At 43.6% G+C, this 22,842-nt stretch overlaps 1 protein-coding gene across 2 annotated transcripts in view; it reads left to right on the top strand.

Moving 5' to 3' along the window:
* LOC115084910 (cytochrome P450 2G1-like) overlaps positions 1–22,842 on the top strand; it is a 154,088-nt gene that overhangs the window by 26,615 nt on the left and 104,631 nt on the right. The window contains exon 3 of one of the 2 annotated variants that reach the window (XM_029590322.1): positions 7,366–7,515. The exons of the other annotated variant lie outside the window; for it this stretch is intronic. Coding sequence (XP_029446182.1) covers positions 7,366–7,515 — 150 coding nt within the window. The remainder of the gene's footprint in view (positions 1–7,365; positions 7,516–22,842) is intronic. 2 annotated transcript variants of the gene reach the window in all.

Here is a 22,842-nt window from a genome sequence, read left to right as displayed (position 1 = left end):
AAAATTTCTACAGCTCCTTGATTTTTGTTAAAATAATGCGGTTTCCATTTTTTGGCAAATTGTGTTATTTTATTATAATAGGATTACGTATGCATTAGCTGCATTGCATAGACATGAAAAATATATACTTGCAAATACCTGCAAAGAAGGACATTTCAATAGGGAGTCGATTTTTTAATAAAATATCACATGATATCTCCACAAGATGTGTACATCACAATATAAATAGCCCTTAATGTGTGATAAAGACTTTTTTTTGCACGTTATATACTTATCACAGCTTAGTGAATGTGCCCCTGTGTATAAGGTATGGTTGCTGGGAACTCAATCGGGATAATCAGCCCAAGGGTAACACAAAGTTAAGTAAAGGAAAACCTAAAATTGAGAGTAGGTAGAGGTTTTCTCAATTTGAATTGTGTAAGTCAGAAAGGTAGGTATCCTCATGAGTCAAGAAACTTGAAAAGAGCTACAGAGCAGAGATGTGAATCGGAACCGGAATCGGTTCAGTTCCGGTTCTGATTCAAATCTTATAATTTTTATTGTCCGGCTCGATTGGTTTTTTGTTTATCAGCTGCACCTGATCCGCTAAACAAAAAACCAACCCCGACCCTTTAAAACTGACCCCTTAGCCTCCCCCACCCTCCCGACCCCCCCAAAAAAGTTTTAAAATTATCTGGTGGTCCAGTGGGGGCGCGGGGAGCGATCTCCCGCTCTCGGGCCGTTGATTGCGCTAATAAAAATGGCGCCGATGGCCCTTTGCCCTTACCATGTGACAGGGTATCAGTGCCATTGGCCGGCCCCTGTCACATGGTAGGAACACTGAATGGCCGGCGCCATTTTTATTAGTGGCAGCCGATGGCCCGAGAGCGGGAGATCGCTCCCGGTGCCCCCACTGGACCACCAGGTAATTTTAAAACGTTTTTTTTTTGGGGGGTCGGGAGGGTGGGGAAGGCAAAGGGGTCAGTTTTAAAGGGTCGGGGTGGGTTTTTTGTTATCGGGCCATCGGCACCATTTTTATTAGTGGCAGCCGATGGCCCGAGAGCGGGCGATCGGTCCCGGGGCTTCCACTGGACCACCAGGTGATTTTAAAACGTTTTGGGGGGGGGGGGGGTGTTGGGAGGGTGGGGGAAGGTAAGGGATTAGTTTTAAAGGGTCGGGGTGGGTTTAGGGGTTGTTTTGGTGTGCCGGTTTTCCCGCCTTCCCCCAAATAACTCCCGTAAGTGGACACAAACCCAATTAACGATTTTTCACGATAAATCGGGGAAATTTCTATTGTATCGCACTCTTTAATGATTTTTGACAATTTAAAAAATATCGGACAATATTTTAAATTGTCAAAAAACGATTCACATCCCTACTACAGAGAGGGAGCAATGATTTTTCAGAGGAATCATGAATCGTCTGTGCTGTAGTACCTCATTGGAAGGGCCCAAATGAATTGTGAACTCACAGTTTGTATCAACACATTCATTGGGAAACTCAATTTATCCTCTTTTCCTTAGCTATTGAATTCCAGGACTCTGGCATTAAGAGAAGCATAACACACTGTCAAGAGTAGTTCAGATATTTCTGTAACAGTACTGTATGAGAAATGTCTAAGATGCGTCAGAACTCTAAAAAAGTGTTTTGTAACTAAAGGTTGCACCACAACATTTTACTGGTACAGATTGGATACAGCTAGTTAGAATTTGGATGTTTCTTGTCTGAAAAATGTTTTTTGTACTCTTTGAGCAAGAAGAGTACATGAAAAGGGAAGTGATTATCCCCTTGTACAGGTCCTTGGTGAGGCCTCACCTGGAGTACTGTGTTCAGTTCTGGAGACTGTATCTACAAAGAGACAGAGACAAGATTGAAGCGGTACAGAGAAGAGCGACCAGAAAGGTGGAGGGTCTTCATCGGATGTCATACGAGGAGAGATTGAAGAATCTAAATATGTACACCCTGGAGGAAAGGAGGAGCATGGGCGATATGATTCAGACTTTCAGATACTTGAAAAACTTTAATGATCCAAAGACAACGACAAACCTTTTCCGTCAGAAAAAAATCAGCAGAATCAGAGGTCACGAGCTGAGGCTCCAGGGAAGAAGACTAAGAACCAATGTCAGGAAGTATTTCTTCACAGAGTGGTGGATGCCTGGAATGCCCTTCCGGAGGAAGTGGTGAAGTCCAAAACTGTGAAGGACTTCAAAGGGGCACTGTGGATCCATCAGGTCTAGAGGACATGTATAAAGAGGAGGCAGCAAAACACTGCACGGAGTGGCAGTAGCCACAGAGGCATTCACGGAGTGGGATGCCAGTGGCCAGTGGTTGGTGTTCCACCTTCACGGAGTGGAAGGATGGAGGGCTGCCATCTCCAAATTATAAAAAAAACCAAAACAAAACAAAAAAAAAAAACAGGGGTGGGGTTAATAACAGTGAGTTCATCGGCTGTAGGTATTACCAATTATTAGGCTTGTTCAATATTTGTTGATAGTTAATGTGGCTTTCAATGCATACTTCACTTTCAATGCATATCCTGCATAGCTCTCTGCTTCAACGGCAGGGGAGAAGTAAAACTAATACTTCACGCATATCCAGCATAGATCTCTGCTTCAACGGCAAGGGAGAAGAAAAACTGATACTTCACTCATATCCAGCTTAGCTCTCTGCTTCAACGGCAGAAAAGAAGAAAAACTAATAGTTGATGCATATCCAGCATAGCTCTCTGCTTCAACGGCAGGGGAGAAGAAAAATAACCAATAAGGGCTGAATAACATAGTCTGGGTAAACATATAAGTATGGGTGTAGCTTGCTTATTGCAGCAGTTACTACCCCCCTAACTAATAGGGATGTGAATAGTTTTTTGACGATTTAAAATATCGTCCGATATATTTTAAATCATCAAAAATCGTTAGGGCCACGATACAATACCAATTCCCCCGATTTATCGTTAAAAAATCGTAAATCGGGGGAAGGAGGAGGGCAGGAAAACCAGCACACTAAAACCCCCTAAAACCCACCCCCGACCCTTTAAATTAAATCCCCCACCCTCCTGAACCCCCCCCTCCAAATGCTTTAAATTACCTGGGGATCCAGCGGTGGTCCAGAACAGCGGCGGTCCAGAACGGCCCCCTCAATTGAATCCTTTTGTCTTCAGCCGGCGCCATTTTGCAAAATGGCCGCCGAAAAATGGCGGCGGCCATAGACAAAAACGATTTGACGCAGGAGGTCGTTCCGGACCCCCGCTGGACTTTTGGCAAGTCTTGTGGGGGTCAGGAGGCCCCCCCAAGCTGGCCAAAAGTTTCTGGGAGTCCAGCGGGGTTCAGGAAGCGATTTCTTGCCGCGAATCGTTTTCCGTACGGAAAATGGCGCCGGCAGGAGATCGACTGCAGGAGGTCATTCAGCGGCGGAACCCCCGCTGAACGACCTCCTGCAGTCGATCTCCTGCCGGCGCCATTTTCCGTACGGAAAAAGATTTGCGGCAAGAAATCACTTCCTGAACCCCGCTGGACTCCCAGAAACTTTTGGCCAGCTTGGGGGGGCCTCCTGACCCCCACAAGACTTGCCAAAAGTCCAGCGGGGGTCCGGAATGACCTCCTGCGTCGAATCGTTTTTGTCTATGGCCGCCGCCATTTTGCGGCGGCCATTTTGCAAAATGGCGCCGGCTGAAGACAAAAGGATTCAATTGAGGGGGCCGTTCCGGACTGCCGCCGTTCTGGACCACCGCTGGATCCCCAGGTAATTTAAAGCATTTGGGGGGGGGGGGGTTCGGGAGGGGGGGGGATTTAATTTAAAGGGTCGGGGGTGGGTTTTAGGGGGTTGGCTCACAATTTTAACGATTTTTCACGATATTTTTAAAACCCAAACGGCAACAATACGATTCCCTCCCCCTCCCAGCCGAAATCGATCATTAAGACGATCGAGGACACGATTCACATCTCTACTAACTAATCAAGCTTGATAGTTCACTTGGATGCAGCTCCATCACTGCTCTCTACATTAATGGTGGGGGTGGAAGGGAAATAGAACCAAAGGTTACTAAGAGCCAAGAGAAACAGATAAGTATGAAAAAAAAAAGAAGTGTGAAGCTTGCTGGGCAGACTGGATGGGCCGTTTGGTCTTCTTCTGCCGTCATTTCTATGTTTCTATGTAAAACTTGAAATGGAAATCTTTTATTTGTCATTGCTGATTTACTATTCTCTAAACATAATTGAATTGTTTTATTTATTTATTTATTTATTTATTTATTTATTTATTTATTCTATGTTCTTATATTTATTTTTATAATGTTTTATATTCCACTTTTCCAACTTACCAATATGGATTACACAGATACAAAAACAAATAAATAAAAAACAGATTATACATATAAAACATGACATCAATTAAAAGCTAACACGTAACAGAGGAGAGAGGAGAATAAGCTCACTCAGTACATCTTAACACAATCGTTTTTCAAAAACTGTTTTGCTCAAAGTGACTAACTAGACAAATGACAATATCATACGATGTTTATGCTCAAATGGTGTAATCTGCAGCCTCTCACCGCGCAATGGGTCGCAGGCTGTTATCAGCTCACAGAGCTTGGTTTTTGTAATCATTTACCGTCATTTGTCCACCCACCAACTACCTTTATTTAAACCATTTTCTTAACTATCTTATCAAAAGAATTTTTTATTAGTGATTTTTAATTAGAACAGAACGTTCTTCTAAATGTGAGCTTATTCTCCTCTCTACTCTGTTACGTGTTAGATTAAGGAGAGGTAGTTGCTTCATTAATTTGTGATTATCAATTAAAAGCTTTCATAAATAATGTTTTTACCTTTTTTCTAAGATAATTACTATTACTCTGTATCTCAAAAGATAAAGATTCCTAAACCTCTGCTCCCAAAATTGAAAACACACTAGACCTACTAGTGGCCATAAGAACAGAAGATAATGAAGGGATATTTAACAAATTCTGCAAAGAAGAACACAATATACAATTATTTAAATAGAAACTATAAATAAAGATTATATTTCTTTTGCATCCATCACAGCCTCTTATTTCTACTAAATTGTGTACAAGCAGGATTAGCCCTTGTCCCAGTTACCTTGCAGAGGGTTAGGAATTTATGCCTTGTTATTCCTCAGGTAAGAAGAGCCAGAATTCCATCTTTTCCTGAAGGCCATCTCAGACACCATGATAGGGGCAGGAATGTTCTTCCTTGTCTGCAAAGGCACTAGGTTATACTCACAAGGGATGAACATAAAATAGGAAACATATCAAATTAGTCTCTGAATTAGAAAGCAGTCCTGTCATTTTCTCTGTAGAGCAGATGGATCTTCCTGGTCATCTGATATGGCACAGGCAGGAGGAATTCAGATTGACCCACTGTAATGCCTGTTAGAGAAGTGCACCCCTAGTGCCGAGAGGTGATTGACACTGCCTAATGAGCAAGACCACTAGACCCACCTCATTGGCTTGTGGAGAAACCCTGTGGTGGGACTGATTTGAACTTCACCAATACCAGCCCCATTCCCAGCAGGTTGAGCTCTTGGGTTCTAGGGCCCAGCAGGACTTAGGTGGATCCCCAGGGCCATCCAAGAGAAGAGTCCAGGCAAGCGTGGGTTAAGGCAGGTGGCAGACAGCAGAATGGCTAATAAGCCAAAGGTCATTAAAGGCAGCAGAAAGCAGAATAGATAACAAGCCAGAGGTCAGGGCAGGCAGCAGACAGCAGAAGAACAAAGGCCAGGCCAGGGTCAGGATACAGGAAGTTAGTCTGTGACAAACAGATTGGTAAGATAGAAACAACAGGGCAAGCAAGGAAGGAACATGTATGAACTGGAACGAGAGTAGATGGGAAAGGAACTGGAAAACAAACAGAGCCAAGGGTCAAAGCAAGGAACACAGAATAAGGCACAAGACAGAAGCAAGATAAGGATAGCAACATGCACTATAACACAAATGCACCAGGAGACCTGTTGCTGAGGTGCTGGCTGGTTGCAAGAGATGTTCTTATATACTCTTGGATGAAGTGACATCAGCCAGAGCCACAGGAAGTCCTGGCTAGGAGACCTAGAAAGGCAGTCCAGAGTTGGAGGAAATTTTATCCTGGGTCCTTGGAACAGCATGCTGCCAGAAGCTATGCTGGAGTCACTTTGGATCAGAGCTGAGGAGCATAATATCCACAAGTGGCTGGTTTCGTGTCTTGAGTTACAAAACCCTACTGAAAAAACAATGTGGGTAGACAAGCCCATACACTCCAGTTGAAAGCATACGTTGAAGAGTTAGGCACCATAAAATAAGTGATTTGGTGCCCGTGCCACATATATAATTACTCTCAAGGACTAGGGGGTAGACTCACAGGAGTTGACAGTCAGGATCAAGGAACTGGAACATAATTAAGAAGCTGAAGCATGGTAAGACAGGTAGGGCTGAGGCATGCAGAGTTCATGGAATGTCAGGAGGCAGGTGAAGTTTAATCACAGACAAGAGGCAAGCAACAGATTGGGGCAAGTGGAGTTCATTCAGTGTCAAAGACAAGCAATGGCCAGGGCTGGCAGCAAAAATAGCAGAGTCAGGAATCAAGCTGGGTCACAGGAGAAAGGCAGAAAAAGACTAAAAATCATGTAACCAATCCTGTTGTTCAGCCACTGTGTCCGACTGACCTTCCTTAAATAGAAGAGTAGTGATGTCATCGGGGCATGCCCACAGGAAATCCTGTACACTGGGCCCCATAACTACTAAGATGGTGAGGGCCTTAGACAAAGCTGCAGGATACATAAGAGGATTAGGATGCTTGGGATCATGCTGGACTCAGAAGTTTGAGGTATTGGATGCCAATCACTGTTCAGTACCCTGTGGACAGCATCGTGTTACAATTATATTTAATTTCAATTTTATTTAGAAGAAATTGTCAAATAACTGTCAAGTTTTGAATGTATTCCGTATTCCTGTAGATTACTTAAAACAAAATACTGAAAACATCACATTCTTGGAAAGGTTTAGATTTCTAATAATATGCCATTAAGTCTCAGCAACATTTTAGGAGAGCAATATTTGAAAAGAAATAGTAGTGAACTAAGATTGATTTGGTACTTGTTTCCTAAGCTTTTTATAGTGTTTCTTTAAAGCTTGTTACAGAATATGCCTTTCAGATATTCATTGAACTTTGGGGAAGAGGTGATTTCCAGCCTAAAATAACCATAATAATAGAATGGGCTTTTTTATGGCTGCTATGATTCCTGTATTCTTTCTTTTCACTGTCACGTAATATTTTGTGAGGTCACTCATTTGCATTAATGCAAATACCGCAACTGCAGGTGTCTTTGCAAATGTTTTTATAGCAGTTTTTGTTTGGGTAAAAACCCTGGAGCAAGAAAATACAATTTCTCTCTTTTCAGGAGTTGGTATGCTGCAAGGAGAGAGGTGGAAGGAGATTCGTGCCTTTTCCATTAAGACACTAAAAGATTTAGGAATGGGGAAGAGAAATTTTGAGGAGAAGCTGAAGGAAGAAGCTCAGTGTTTGGTGGAAGAATTCAGAAAAACAAAACGTTTGTATACTTCAGGTTTTCCTAATGTTAAATCCATGTGTCAGCAGTCATTTTACAGAGGTTATACTAATAGCTGTGAAACATGTACAGTATGTGGTAAGGATGTGCTTTCTTTTAAAAATGGCATGAAAACATCAACACAATTTTCAATATCTCTTTATATCATTTCCCACTCAAAATTATACAAAAAAATCAAATATAATATTGTCCTTGTCAGTAAGGGGCCTATTTAATATGCTGCATTAATCTGTTGCCATATAGAAAACGGTGTTTACCATGCATTAAAAAATGTTAGCACAGAAATAACTTGTGGAATATGCAATTTCCACAAGTTATTTTCTTGCATATTAACCAGGCACAATGTGGATAGGGTAATGAACTGCATCACATGCAAATGCAAGCAAAGCAGCTAATTATTAAGCACATTGAATAACATGGCTGCATTATTCAACTTTCCCCTTGGAGTAGCAAATGCTAATACGCATGCCAATGCTCCGTGAGTTGGAATTCAAAGGAGCCGTATGGCCACAGAAAAGACACCCCCACCAAGTGTCCTCTCTTTCAACCTCCTACTCCTCAACCATTAAGGAGGTAATTTTCAGAGTTAAACAGAGGTTACATGTGCCAAAGCAGCATGTGAAGTTGAATTTACAATTTTATAAACCTCAGTAGTACGCACATATTTCAAGTCTTCCATGTAAATGTTAACAGGGAAAAAAAGGATGGCATTGAGGCTTTCCAGGATGCAATTGCTATTTTATAAGCATTATATACACATACATTATCAATCTTATCCAAACACTTTTCCACCTGATAATTGAATAACATAATTCAAATCAGTATTGTCTTTTGACTGCAGTTTTTTGTAAGTTGTCTGGGTGAAATGGAGGGTTTCAGAATGATGTGCTGGGGTAGTGGGTTGGTATCTATATGAACTAGTGAAGGCTTAGGGCCTGATTTACTAAAGCCTCTCTCCCATTCTGTGTCTATGGGAAAAATGCTTCATAAATGAGACCCTTAGGGGCGGATTTTAAAACCCCTGCGCACCGGCGCGCCTATTTTGCATAGGCCGCTGGTGCGCGCAGAGCCCCAGGATGCGCGTAAGTCCCGGGGCTTCCTGTCGGGGGCTTGTCAGGATGACGCGGCATTTAGGGGGCGGGGCGCGGTGTTTCGGGGGCGGCGACGTGGGCGTGGTTTCGGCCCGGGGGCGTTCCGGGGGCATGGCCGCGGCCTCTGGAACAGCCCCCGGGAGCAGACCACGGAGCGGGGCAGCCGGCCGACGCACGCAAAGTTACGCCTGCTTTCAGCAGGCGTAACTTTGCCGACAAAGGTAAGGGGGGGTTTTAGATAGGGCCGGGGGGGTGGGTTAGGGAGGGGAAGGGAGGGAAAGGTGTAGGGAGGGCGAAGGAAAGTTCCCTCCGAGGCCGCTCCGAAATCGGAGCGGCCTCGGAGGGAACAGGCAGCGCGCGCTGGGCTCGGCGCGCGCAGGTTGCACAAATGTGCACCCCCTTGCGTGCGCCGACTCCAGATTTTATAAGATACGCGTGGCTACGCGCGTATCTTATAAAATCCAGCGTACTTTTGTTCGTGCCTGCTGTGTGAACAAAAGTACGTGCTCGCGCAAGTATTTAAAATCTGCCCCTTAGTGAACTGCTGGAGGTATCAATGAACTAGTGATTCCATGTACAAACACAACTAAGTATTTTTAGAATGGTGTATGCACATACTTTGTAAGATAGATTTGCATGCATTGTGGATATCCTGAAAACCTGAAGGGCTAGGTGTGTCCGGAGGACTAGGTTGAGAACCACTGCTTAATAAAATACCTGCCTCCACATTTAATGCTGGGTTGTTATATGCAAATTGTTTTCAATACTATTTGCATAAACTATAAGTATGTATTTCTATAAAATGGGTAGAGAAAGTGTGTGCTCCTGCATTTATTTATTTATTTATTTAGAATTTTTATATACCGATATTCTCGATACACATATCAAATCAGGTCGGTTTCCATTGAACAAAAACAGTCGCAGTTAAGGCGTTGCATTAAACAGAGTTTCTGAACATAAGGACGTAAATATTAAACAGAGTTTCTGAACATAAGAACGTAAATATTAAATAGACATCAATAACACGTCAAACAGCGTTCAAAAGACGTAAAAAACAAAAATATCTACAATAAATAGTAAAATAGTAAAATAAATTGAGTGTAGCAGGTAACAGTGTACAATGTTGAAGGGCATAACCTGAGCATAACGAGAGCTAATGAGCTAGTGCATCTACAGTGGTGACTTTCATAACCTGTGGACTGTCCGGATAAGGCGTAAGCGGGCCCAGTGGGGTTTGGGGGTGTTCAAGAGATTTGCTGTGTTATATTTTGCCCTTTGACCGGTATCTGAGTGTTCCTGCGATTCCAGGAAGGCTTGCCGGAAGAGCCATGTTTTTAGGTGTTTCTTAAAAGTTTGATGGCATGTTTCTAGGCGAAGTTCCGGAGGTAATGAGTTCCAGAGGGTGGGCCCGGCTGTAGAGAGTGCTCGTTTTCTTAATAAGGATTTGACCGGAGGAGCATATAATGATCCTTTGTAATTGTATCTGATGGGTCTTTGTGATGTGTGAGGGCGGAGTTGTGTGTTTAGATGTAGGTGGGCGATGCCCATAATGTCCTTGTGGATCATCATCAATCAATCAATTAATTAATTGTCAATTAATTGATGACTAACTAATAAATTAATTAATTGAGTGCTTAATATTAATTAATTTATGATTGATTAATTAATAATTAATTAATACATGCGTACCAAAACAAATGTGCCTCACTAACATAAATCTCTGCATGCCCACTTGACATGTAAGTGGTGTACTGTGTACAATTCTGCAAGTTGTGGTCTAAAAAATTAAATTAGATAAAAACCTTGCCCTCTAGTTAAGAAGCCTTGGCTCATTAGAAAAGATTGTCTTTCTATGAGAAATAGGAGAACATAAGAACATAAGAAAATGCCATACTGGGTCAGACCAAGGGTCCATCAAGCCCAGCATCCTGTTTCCAACAGTGGCCAATCCAGGCCATAAGAACCTGGCAAGTACCCAAAAACTAAGTCTATTCCATGTTACCACTGCTAATGGCAGTGGCTATTCTCTAAGTGAACTTAATAGCAGGTAATGGACTTCTCCTCCATAGAAACATAGAAACATAGAAACATAGAAATGACGGCAGAAGAAGACCAAACGGCCCATCCAGTCTGCCCAGCAAGCTTCACACATTTTTTCTCTCATACTTATCTGTTTCTTTTAGCTCTTGGTTCTATTTCCCTTCCTCCCCCACCATTAATGTAGAGAGCAGTGATGGAGCTGCATCCAAGTGAAATATCTAGCTTGATTAGTTAGGGGGTAGTAGGGGTAGTAACCGCCGCAATAAGCAAGCTACACCCATGCTTATTTGTTTTAACCCAGACTATGTTATACAGCCCTTATTGGTTGTTTTTCTTCTCCCCTGCCGTTGAAGCAGAGAGGTATGCTGGATATGCATCTAAAGTGAAGTATCAGGCACATTTGGTTTGGGGTAGTAACCGCCGTAACAAGCCAGCTACTCCCCGCTTTGTGAGTGTGAATCCTTTTTTCTTCTCCCCTGCTGTTGAAGCTATGCTGGGTATGCGTGAAGTATCAGTTTTTCTTCTCCCCTGCCGTTGGAGCAGAGAGCTATGCTGGATGTGCATCGAAAGTGAAGTATCAGGCACATTTGGTTTGGGGTAGTAACCGCCGTAACAAGCCAGCTACTCCCGGCTTTGTGAGTGCAAATCCTTTTTTCCACATTTCCTCTTGCTGTTGAAGCTTAGAGTGATGTTGGAGTCACAGTAACCATGTGTATGTTTATTGAATACGGGTATTGTGTCCAGGCAGTAGCCATCATTCTGGCGAGTCACCCACTCTTCATTGGCGGCCTCTTGACTTTATGGATCCACAGTGTTTATCCCACGCCCCTTTGAAGTCCTTCACAGTTCTGGTCTTCACCACTTCCTCCGGAAGGGCATTCCAGGCATCCACCACCCTCTCCGTGAAGAAATACTTCCTGACATTGGTTCTGAATCTTCCTCCCTGGAGCTTCAAATCGTGACCCCTGGTTCTGCTGATTTTTTTCTTATGGTAAAGGTTTGTCGTTGCCTTTGGATCATTAAAACCTTTCAAGTATCTGAAAGTCTGTATCATATCTCCTCTGCTCCTCCTTTCCTCCAGGGTGTACATATTTAGATTCTTCAATCTCTCCTCGTACGTCATCCGATGAAGATCCTCCACCTTCCTGGTCGCCCTTCTCTGTACCGCTTCCAACTTGTCTTTGTCTTTTTGTAGATACGGTCTCCAGAACTGAACACAGTACTCCAGGTGAGGCCTCACCAAGGACCTGTACAAGGGAATAATCACTTCCCTTTTCTTACTCGATATTCCTCTCTCTATGCAGCCCAGCATTCTTCTGGCTTTTGCTATCGCCTTGTCGCATTGTTTCGCAGACTTCATATCATTAGACACTATCACCCCAAGGTCCCTCTCCTGCTCCGTGCACATCAGCCTTTCCCCCCCCATCGAATACAGTTCATTCGGATTTCCACTCCCCATATGCATGACTTTGCACTTCTTGGCATTGAATCTCAGCTGCCATATCTTCGACCACTCTTCCAGTTTCCTTAGATCCCGTCTCATTCTCTCCACTCCTTCCGGCGTGTCCACTCTGTTGCAGATCTTAGTGTCATCCGCAAAAAGACAAACCTTACCTTCTATCCCGTCCGCAATGTCGCTCACAAAGATATTGAACAGGACCAGTCCCAACACCGATCCTTGCGGTACACCACTTAAAACCGCTCTCTCTTCAGAGAAGGTTCCATTTACCATCACACATTGTCTTCTGTCCGTCAACCAATTTGCAATCCAGGTCACCACCTCGGCACTCACTCCCAAGCTTCTCGTTTTATTGACCAGTCTCCTGTGCGGAACCGTATCAAAAGCTTTGCTGAAATCCAAGTATATGATATCGAGTGCTCTTCCTCGATCCAATTCCTTGGTTACCCAGTCAAAAAAGTCAATCAGATTTGTTTGACAGGATCTTCCCCTGGTGAATCCATGTTGCCTCTGGTCCATCAATTCTCCAGACTGTAGATAGTTCACTATTCTCTCTTTCAGCAGTGACTCCATTACTTTTCCCACCACCGAAGTGAGGCTAACCGGTCTGTAGTTGCCAGCCTCCTCCCTGTTCCCACTCTTGTGAAGTGGGACCACCACCGCTCTTCTCCAATCACTCGGCACCACTCCCGTTTCAAGGGATCTATTGAACAGGTCACACAGCGGACCCGCCAGAACATCTCTCAGCTCCCTCAATATCCTTGGATGAATCCCTTCAGGCCCCATGGCTTTGTCCACTTTCAGGTTCTTTAGCTCTTCCCACACATTTTCTACTGTAAAAGGATTTTCATCTATTCCATTTCCTTCCAGTTTCTTGTTGTGTAGAGATGGTCCTTCTCCAAGAACTTATCCAATCCTTTTTTAAACACCGCTATACTAACTGCATTAACCACATCCTCTGGCAACAAATTCCAGAGTTTAATTGTGCGTTGAGTAAAAAAGAACTTTCTCCGATTAGTTTTAAATGTGCCACATGCTAACTTCATGGAGTACCCCCTAGTCTTTCTACTATCCGAAAGAGTAAATAACCGATTCACATCTACCCGTTCTAGACCTCTCATGATTTTTTTTTTTTTTTATTTGTAGTTTATTGACATAAATTCAAATACAAACACAAACTTATGAACACTTTTGGTCATATTGCATTACCCCCCCCTTCTCCCCTCCCACCTCCCCTCGCCCTTGAAGTAAAGACTCAGTTAGAGTTCAAGAGTCGCTAATGTCCCCAGTCACTTCTCAGCCACACATGCCCAGGGAGTAATCTGGTGCATGCGTAACCCTGTGTGTATCCATACACTTCGGTAACGGTGTGGTCCTGGCATCCCAAGTTTGTAGAAAAATAGTACTGGTTAAGTGGTGGTCGTAGGTATAGTCCGACTAGAGAGCCATGCTAGATGAGGTGCCCAAGTCTTCTGAAAGTGTGGCATGGTATGATGTTTTGCTGCGGTTAGTCGATTAAGGGTACAAACATGGTCCAAACGTGTCAAAACTGCAGCCAATGATGGGCCCTGACGAGCCTTCCAGACCTTAGCAATCTCGAGTCGTGCCGCAATACAGGTCTGTACGATCAGTGCTTGGTGGGAACGTGGGTGTGCATCGTCTGGCATATTTAGAAGGGCCGTATCCACATGAAAACAGATCGGGGTATGCAATATCGTAGATAAATGGTCCTCAATCTGCTTCCATAGAGGTTTTATGCAAGCACCCGACCACCACATGTGAATGTAAGTTCCAATGGCCGCGCACCCTCTCCAACATTGATTAGAAGTACTCTTTGAAATCTTGGCCATACGTTCCGGTGTGAGATACCAGCGATACAATTGTTTATACCCATTTTCGACCAATGCCGATGAAATGGAAGCTTTACTCAGACAACCGAAGAGAGCTTGCCAATCGGTGTCCAAATATTCTTTGTGTAAGTCCTTCTGCCAGGCCGATACATGTGCAGCAACATCATGAAGTTTTCTATTCAATAATTTATAGACTTTAGCAATAAGGCCTTTATATTGGCTCGGAACAGAACAATAGCCTTCGAACAAGGACTTTCCCCTTGATAAATGCTCCTTAACCTGAACGCTATGGCAAAAATGGCGAAGTTGGAGATAGGCTAAGTACTCACTGGAGGGCAATGTGTATTTATCCCTTATCGATTCAAATGGCAGAAGGTCCTCTCCCCCCCAGATATCTTCAAACTTAAGAATATTTTTAGTTTTCCATTGGGTAAAACCGCTTTGAGGTAAACCCGGCGGAAAAGTAGTATTGTTAAACAAGTGGGTAAGATGGTAACAAGTCTTGCCCCCCACCAGATTAGACCGCCAGCGCTTCCAGATATTTAGCGTGAGTCTGGTGGTAGGTAACATGCGACCCATGGGTCGCCAAGTCTTATGGTCTTGCCACACCAAGGCTGCTAGTGGCATCATAGGGATTTGTGATTGCTCTATGGTCGCCCAATGTTTAGGAGCATCTGACTGATGCCAGATTATCAGTGGGCGTAATTGCGCGGCCACATAGTACCAGGTAAGATTCGGCACCCCAAGACCACCCTCTAGCTTAGATTGATATAACACCCTGCGCGCTACCCTAGGTGGCCTTCGTTTCCACAAAAAGCCCAATAATTTGCCCTGCCATTGCTTTAGTAACTCTGGCGGAATCGGAACTGGCAAGGATTGGAATAGATATAGCAGGCGTGGGAGAACATTCATTTTGGATATCGCCACACGGCCCAGCCATGATATTGGCAGCCGACTCCAAGTGTCCATATCCTTCACTATCTTCTGGATTAAGGGGACATAGTTTAATTTATAAAGATCCTGGGGATGAGGGCCAATATGAACCCCAAGGTACTTAATGGTATGCTTTGCCCATCGAAACGGGTGTAAAGGTTGTGTTACCTGGACCGTGGCGGGACTGCAAGTGACATTAAGGACTTCGGATTTATCCCAGTTCACCTTGAAACCTGAGACAGAACTGAAACGCCGGATTTCATTCTCTATGGCCGTAAGGGATTCATGCGGATTGGTTAGCGTGAACATAATATCGTCCGCAAACAATGTGATTTTAAAGGACTGTTGGCCAAAAGTAAAGCCTGTTATCGCAACATTCTCCCTGATGACAATTGCCAAGGGCTCAAGGAAAAGAGCAAACAGCAACGGCGACAGAGGGCACCCTTGCCTCGTGCCTCTGCCCACTGAAAAGGTATCCGAGTATCCCCCATTAATTTTTAAACACGCCTTAGGATTAGTATACAAACTAGTAATCCAGGCACAAAAATAAGGGCCAAACCCCATCTTCTGCAGGACTTGAAAAAGATATGGCCAGTGGACCATATCAAACGCCTTTTCCGCGTCTATTGAGAGAAAAATGGTCTCCTGTCTTTGTTGGTGTGCCCACCACATCAAATCAACCAGTTTACGTAGATTATCTCCAGCCAGACGCCCAGGCATGAAGCCCGCCTGATCTTGATGAACCAGCGTCGTTATAAAACAGTTCATTCGAGCTGCAATAATTTTGGCTAATATTTTTAAATCGAGATTTATTAAGGAGATGGGCCTATATGATCCGCAGGCAGTAGGATCCCGCCCAGGTTTCAACAAGATAGTAATCCCTGCCAGATTAGAATTATGGGCCAGATATCCCCCACCTCTCAGGTGATTATAAACCTTTTGAAGGGAAGCTACAATATATGGAGCAAATATTTTATAAAATTTGGCCGTAAGACCATCAGGTCCCGGTGATTTTCCATTCTTTAGGGTCTTAATAGCATAAAGGATTTCAGCTGACGATATTTCCTCATCTAACCGCTCCCGTGCTACTGCTGACAATTGTGGTATACGGATTCCATCCAAATATGAACCAATATCACAATTGTTAATACTGTCAGCCGAAGCGTATAATTTGCCATAAAATTCCAAGAATCGGCCTCTAATATCAGTATTATTGGTGAGAATCTCCCCCTTATCATTCTTTATCTTTGCAATAGTATTCTGGTGAGTGATCTGCTTAAGCTTACGGGCTAAAACACGGCCCGCCTTATTTCCCCCTTCGAAATATGTCTGTTTGGCAATGTTCAAAGAATGTGCCAGAGAATCCGCTCCCAATCGGGCCAGTTCCTCTCTAGTCTTTAATATCTGTTGCCAAATTCCCTTGGCCCCAGTAGTTTGATGAATATGGGTAAGGCGGGTAAGATGCTGTCGGAGCTCAAATGCTTTCTGAGTGTCCCGTTTCTTTAGGAAGGAGGCCCTGGAAATTAAAAGGCCCCGAATGTAGGCCTTGAGGGAGTCCCAAACCACGGTCGGGTTCACTTCCCCAGTGTCATTTAAACTTATATAATCCTGAATCTGGGAAATCAGGGATTTGTTAAAAGCATCATCTGACAACAGGGATTCATTCAAGCGCCAAAACCTTATACCTTTTGCATAGTGGGGTATACAGATATCCAGCATGACCGCTGCATGGTCGGACCATGCCACTGGGCTGATATCTGGCTTGGATATGTAAGAAAGTAACGCCTTATCAACCAAAAAATAGTCAATTCTAGAATAAGTTGCATGTGGGGCCGAATAGTACGTGTAGGAGCGCGATTTGGGAAAATGCATTCTCCACACGTCCACTAATTGGCAATCCCCCATCAAGGTCTGCAATTGTTTCCTGTGAATCGGGGCCAGAGTCGCACTCCCCCTAGATGTATCCAGCCCTGGATTCCTAGCCACATTGAGATCGCCCCCCAGTATTATGTTCCCTTTGCCGTGTAACAGGATAAGGTTATTAATTGCGGCAAAAAATTTCCCCTGCTCTTGGTTGGGGGCATATAGGTTAACCAATGTATAATCTATTCCATTGATGGCGATCTGCAGTAATAGATAGCGACCCTGCGGGTCGGCAAGACAAGCTCGATATTCAAACACCAAATGTTGGGCAATCAGAATACAAACCCCTGTGTACTTGGTAGAAGTTTTGCTAGGGGTAAAAAATTGATACGGATATTGAGAGTTTTTGAGCAGATGCTCATATTTGTGCTTCAAATGAGATTCTTGGATGAATGCTACATCCGCTTTGAGCTGGGTTAATTCTTTAAACAGACTATGACGTTTGTATGGGGAATTTAAACCCTTAACATTAAGGGAGACTAAGCGAAATGTGGCCATATCTACCAATTAAAAGATAAAAGTAGCCAGCAGCATCCACCAAGACACCCCACAAAATACCCATTCTGTAGACTGCCCATGTCCACCCCCGCCCCCATCACACCCTGCTGCACACACCGGAGGGGACCACCACTCCCGAATCTGAGAACGAATCCAATTCCCTCACCGAAGGCAAATAAAAACTTCACCCGTGGGAACATCAAGCAACCCCACCCCTTACAGATACTGGTAACAAAACATGAACTTCCCATAATCCCCTCCCACCCCTCCCCATCCCCCTGTCTGAGCCTGCTAATAGCTCCATGCAGGCTCATCTAGAACCCTTTCTAGGAGGAAAAAAACAATCAAGAGCTGTACGCTCCAGCAAGCCATCAAATATTATAGATATCAAAGTGGACTAATGTACATCAAACCTGCAAAAAGTGCCACTATTATAAGTACAATAGAGATATAAAACAGTAGGAAAAGAACTTGCACACTGAATCCGGTCCACCGGATTAGGACTGTGAATAAACTGCGAGGCCAATTGGACTCATAACATAATGTCAGGAGGTAGCATCCAGAGGCCTGCGCGGATCTGAATTTCTTTTCAGACGGCTGTTTCTGGCTCCCACCCGTTGCCATCGGGGGGGTTGAGGCTTAGCCAGCTGCTTTCTGTGACCCTCTGGCTGGGCGACAGTTGGGGAAAAGCCACGATCTTTAAGCTTAGTGGCCGCCTCCGCTGCAGTGAGAAGGCGGAAGGACTTGCCCTCCCAAGTATATTGTAGGCCAAAAGGATGCAGCCATCTGTACTTGACATTCTCCCTTCTCAGAAACGCGGTGGCTTCCCGTAGTTCTTGCCTGTTTAGGAGAGTAGCCTGAGACAGATCAGCGTAGATAGAGATTTCTTGCTCTTCCCAGGCCCATCTGATTTGTTTTCTAGCAATATTTGCTATCTTTTCCTTCATGGCATATTCATGATAGCAGACAATAATATCACGTGTCTGATTGGATCCCGGCGCCCGGAGCGCTCTATGGGCACGATCCAATTTGATACTATCCAGAGTGACATCTTTATGCTCCGTGGTGGAGTGCAATAAGAATAAACTGAAACGCTGTATCAGGGCATTACAATCAGTATTTTCAGCATTGTCTGCAAAGCCACGGAACCTAAGGTTTCCCCTGCGAGCTCTATTTTCAAGGTCAGCAAGTTTGGCCTTCATAACAGAGTTCTCCTCCTGTAAATCGACCAAGAGCTCAGATTGTTGTTTAGAGGACTCTTCTTGGTAATCTAGCCTCATGTCAATATCGTCCACCCTTCTGCCCACGGAGGAGAGCTCTTCCTGAAAGTCACTAATAATCGCCGCAATTTCTTTTTTATATGTTTTTAAATCCTTCCGTAACTCCCAAAACCATTCCCGAAATTCCTTTCGAGTCGGGACTTCATCAGCGCTTAGGGACGTCGCATCGCCCTCGAGCCCGCCGGCCATCTCTGCCGTGGCCGCGCCATCTTGGTCTCCTACCTCGTGGGCGCTCCCGGACATATCGTCTTTACGATACGAAAAGGACTGTAAGTCAATACATTTCTTTTTGGAAGCCATCCTGACCGTAGTAGGTTGTTCAAAGAGCTGCAGAGCTCGTTGTAGCTCGCAGGGGTGCCCAGAAAAAAGCTATTTGAAGCGGCTTGCCGAGGAGCTCCCTTTTCAGGCAGCCATGTAGCTCGCTGACGTCACTTCCTCCCCCCCGACCTCTCATGATTTTAAACACCTCTATCATATCCCCCCTCAGTCGTCCCTTCTCCAAGCTGAAAAGTCCTAACCTCTTTAGACTTTCCTCATAGGGGAGTTGTTCTATTCCCCGTATCATTTTGGTAGCCCTTCTCTGTTCCTTCTCCATCGCAATTATAACTTTTTTGAGATGCGGCGACCAGAATTGTACACAGTATTCAAGGTGCGGTCTCACCATGGAGCGATACAGAGGCATTATGACATTTTCCGTTTTATTCACCATTCCCTTTCTAATAATTCCCAACATTCTGTTTACTTTTTTGACTGCCGCAGCACACTGAACCGACGATTTCAATGTGTTATCCACTATGACACCTAGATCTCTTTCATGGGTTGTAGCACCTAATATGGAACCCAACATTGTGTAATTATAGCATGGGTTATTTTTCCCTATATGCATCACCTTGCACTTATCCACATTAAATTTCATCTGCCATTTGGATGCCCAATTTTCCAGTCTCACAAGGTCTTTCTGCAATTTATCACAATCTGCTTGTGATTTAACTACTCTGAACAATTTTGTATCATCTGCAAATTTGATTACCTCACTCGTCAGGAGAAAACAGCATTGAGTATCAGTCAACACTATTTTAATAACGGGCACTGGCTGGGCAGGAGCAAGTGAGGTTGCTTCTGTCCTCACTAGATCACCAGGATTTCAATTAAGCCATGGGGATGAGATAGAAAAGGTGGGACTGGGACATTTTTTAAAGGGCAAGTGGTAGGGCCTAAGGGGCTCCATTAGATTTCCAGGGATTTCTGGGACAAAGGTGGGAGCTCTTTACTGGGGCCATGCAGCCTCTTTAAAATATGATAACATGGAATTGGGTTCTCCATTGCACATTTCCACTTATGGCAACACCCTGAACACTAATGTGGGATTCAATAATAGTACTTTAGTAAACAGGTCCCCATATCATTTCAGAAAGCACTAATGCATTTCAAAGAGTGCTATTTGCAAAAGTACACGCATTGTAAAAAACAGATGCATTTTATAACGTGAGCTAAATGATAAAAAATGAAAGAAATGATATGCATGGAAAAATGAAATAATATGTCTTAATGTACTGTGCCTTGGATTGTGGAAATTGTGGGAAAGAAATAATTTAAAATCAATCAATAAATACATAAAAATAATAGTATCCTCCACAGGAAACATATGACAAATGAACATGAAGCAATTTTGTTTTCCATGCATGTACCTAGTATATGGCAAATGTATTTATTTATTGAATTAATTAATTGTTTGTTTATTTATTTATTCATTCATGAGTATATTTGTAATGCAGGAACATACATACTTTATCTACCCATTTAATAGAGATTTATGCATATAGTTATAAATAATAATTGTAACAATTGCACATAATAACCTATTATTAAATGTGCAGGCAGGTATTTATTTATTTATTTGTTTATTTATTTATTTATTTATTTATGAGAAGAAGAAGCATTTCTTCTAATAAAAACACTCAGACATTACCAGAATAGCCTTTTTTTATTGACTTGCTTTGAGTCTTGGCTGTGTTTATCTAGAAATATACACAATTATTGCAGAAATGTAGAGCAAAGCCTATCAGACCCACTCATTTCTGATATAATGTCACAGCAGAACCTACCTCTTCTGATGCATCACCCTCACATCCTCACATGTAAGAAATATCTAGGTTTATACTATATATTTTTAAAGTCTTATATTTTGGCCTTTACAACATGTACTAAGAGGTTATTTCATACATCTACTACTATTTCAGTAAAGAAATATTTCCTTATGTTAGTCTGATTCTATCCCCTTTGAGCCACTTAATCATAATTTGTAATTGAAGAGCTTCCTTTCCATTAAACCACTTGTTTCTTGTTCTTCATTTTCTATTCCATCTGGAGTGTTTGCCCTGTTGTAGACCTTAATATGATCTGCAAACAATAAACTTTCCCTAAAAAGAACAAAACCCTCTGTATATCTGCAATTATTTGTTTGGACATCTTGTGCTGAGCTGAAATCTTGTATAGGTCTCAGGTCTCTGTCTGCTTCACACTGACAAATCATGCCCTGCTACAATATAATTCTGTATGATATCTGGAACAGTTAAACTAAGATTCATCTTACTGACCCATTCTACCCCTCCCCACTTCAGTTTCTTACCTTTGTTTCTCTAACTTCTGAGCTACGAGGAAGAGGATCTTACAGAATACATCTGTATAATTATCTCTTATATGAAATGGTAGGGGTGTGCATTCGGATTGACCGCATTAGTAAAACGCAACTCATATTTTTTTTTTACTTAAAAAATTGATTCGACATAAACGATCGGATTTCCCACATATCGAACATAGATATGTTCGATATGTGGGAAATCGTGATTGTTGAGCCAAAATAAAAATTTAAACCCCCTCACCCTCCTTAATCCCCCCCCCAGACTTACCACAACTCCCTGGTGATCGAGCGAGGAGTGAGGACGCCATTTCTGCAATCCTTGGCGAGAAGCATGTGACGTCGGCGGCACGTCGAGTGACGCCGGCGTCACGTGATTCCCGGCTCGTTCGCGCCGGACGGCTCGTTCGGCCCAAAAAGAACTTTTGGCCAGCTTGGAGGGGTCAGGAGGCCCCCCCCAAGCTGGCCAAAAGTTCTTTTTGGGCCGAACGAGCCGTCCGGCGCAAACGAGCCGGGAATCACATGGCGCCGCGTCACTCAGACGCGACGTCACGTGATTCCCGGCAAGTTCGCGCCGGACGGCTCGTTCGGCCCAAAAAGAACTTTTGGCCAGCTTGAGGGGGTCAGGAGGCCCCCCCAAGCTGGCCAAAAGTTCTTTTTGGGCCGAACGAGCCGTCCGGCGCGAACTTGCCGGGAATCACGTGACGTCGGCGTCACGTGATTCCCGGCTCGTTCGCGCCGGACGGCTCGTTCGGCCCAAAAAGAACTTTTGGCCAGCTTGAGGGGGTCAGGAGGCCCCCCAAGCTGGCCAAAAGTTCTTTTTGGGCCGAACGAGCCGTCCGGCGCGAACTCGCCGGGAATCACGTGACGCTGCGTCACTCGACGTGCCACCGACGTCACATGCTTCTCGCCAAGGATTGCAGAAATGATGTCCTCACTCCTCGCTCGATCACCAGGGAGTTGTGGTAAGTCTGGGGGGGGGATTAAGGAGGGTGAGGGGGTTTAAATTTTTTTTTTGCACATATGTACATATACCCAACTCATTGGATTTTTTTTATGTCCATATTGGCCGCAAGTGGGACCCCCTTTCGGACATAAAAAATATGAACATAAAATTTTGCTCTGCACATCCCTATGAAATGGATTCATTTTTTTTTAAGTTTAGAAAGAAAAATTAAATATATTGAAATAAAAGTATATATCTTAGAAGGGTCCTTACAGGTAGGCTTTACAAGTGGATCTTGTTGCATTGCAGGGATCAGAGTGCATATACTGAGAGAGACATCTTGCTGCTGAAAGCAGAAACAATAAGCTCCATTAGAATTTCCCTTTTGTACTAAACCTGTTGAATCCAAGAGAATCTGAAGAGTTTTGGGAGTCAGACTGAACCCTTAAAACATGACTCCATGCAAGACATTAGAAGAGCTACTGAGAACAGTTTTACCTAACACTATGAGAACATGAAGTAGAAATCAATAGGATTATGGTTACCCTGAAATAAATTTGGTTTTGCGGAATAATAGTGGTAACCCAAATAAATTAACATGTGGTCTGAGAGTGGCACACCCATGGATTTAATACTGTGTGTAGGACACAA

Source organism: Rhinatrema bivittatum, chromosome 2 (genome assembly GCF_901001135.1).
Source record: "Rhinatrema bivittatum chromosome 2, aRhiBiv1.1, whole genome shotgun sequence".
NCBI classification, from domain to species: Eukaryota; Metazoa; Chordata; class Amphibia; order Gymnophiona; family Rhinatrematidae; genus Rhinatrema; species Rhinatrema bivittatum.
Note: the sequence above shows the minus strand (reverse complement) of the source record. Positions and strands in the feature narration are given on the sequence as shown.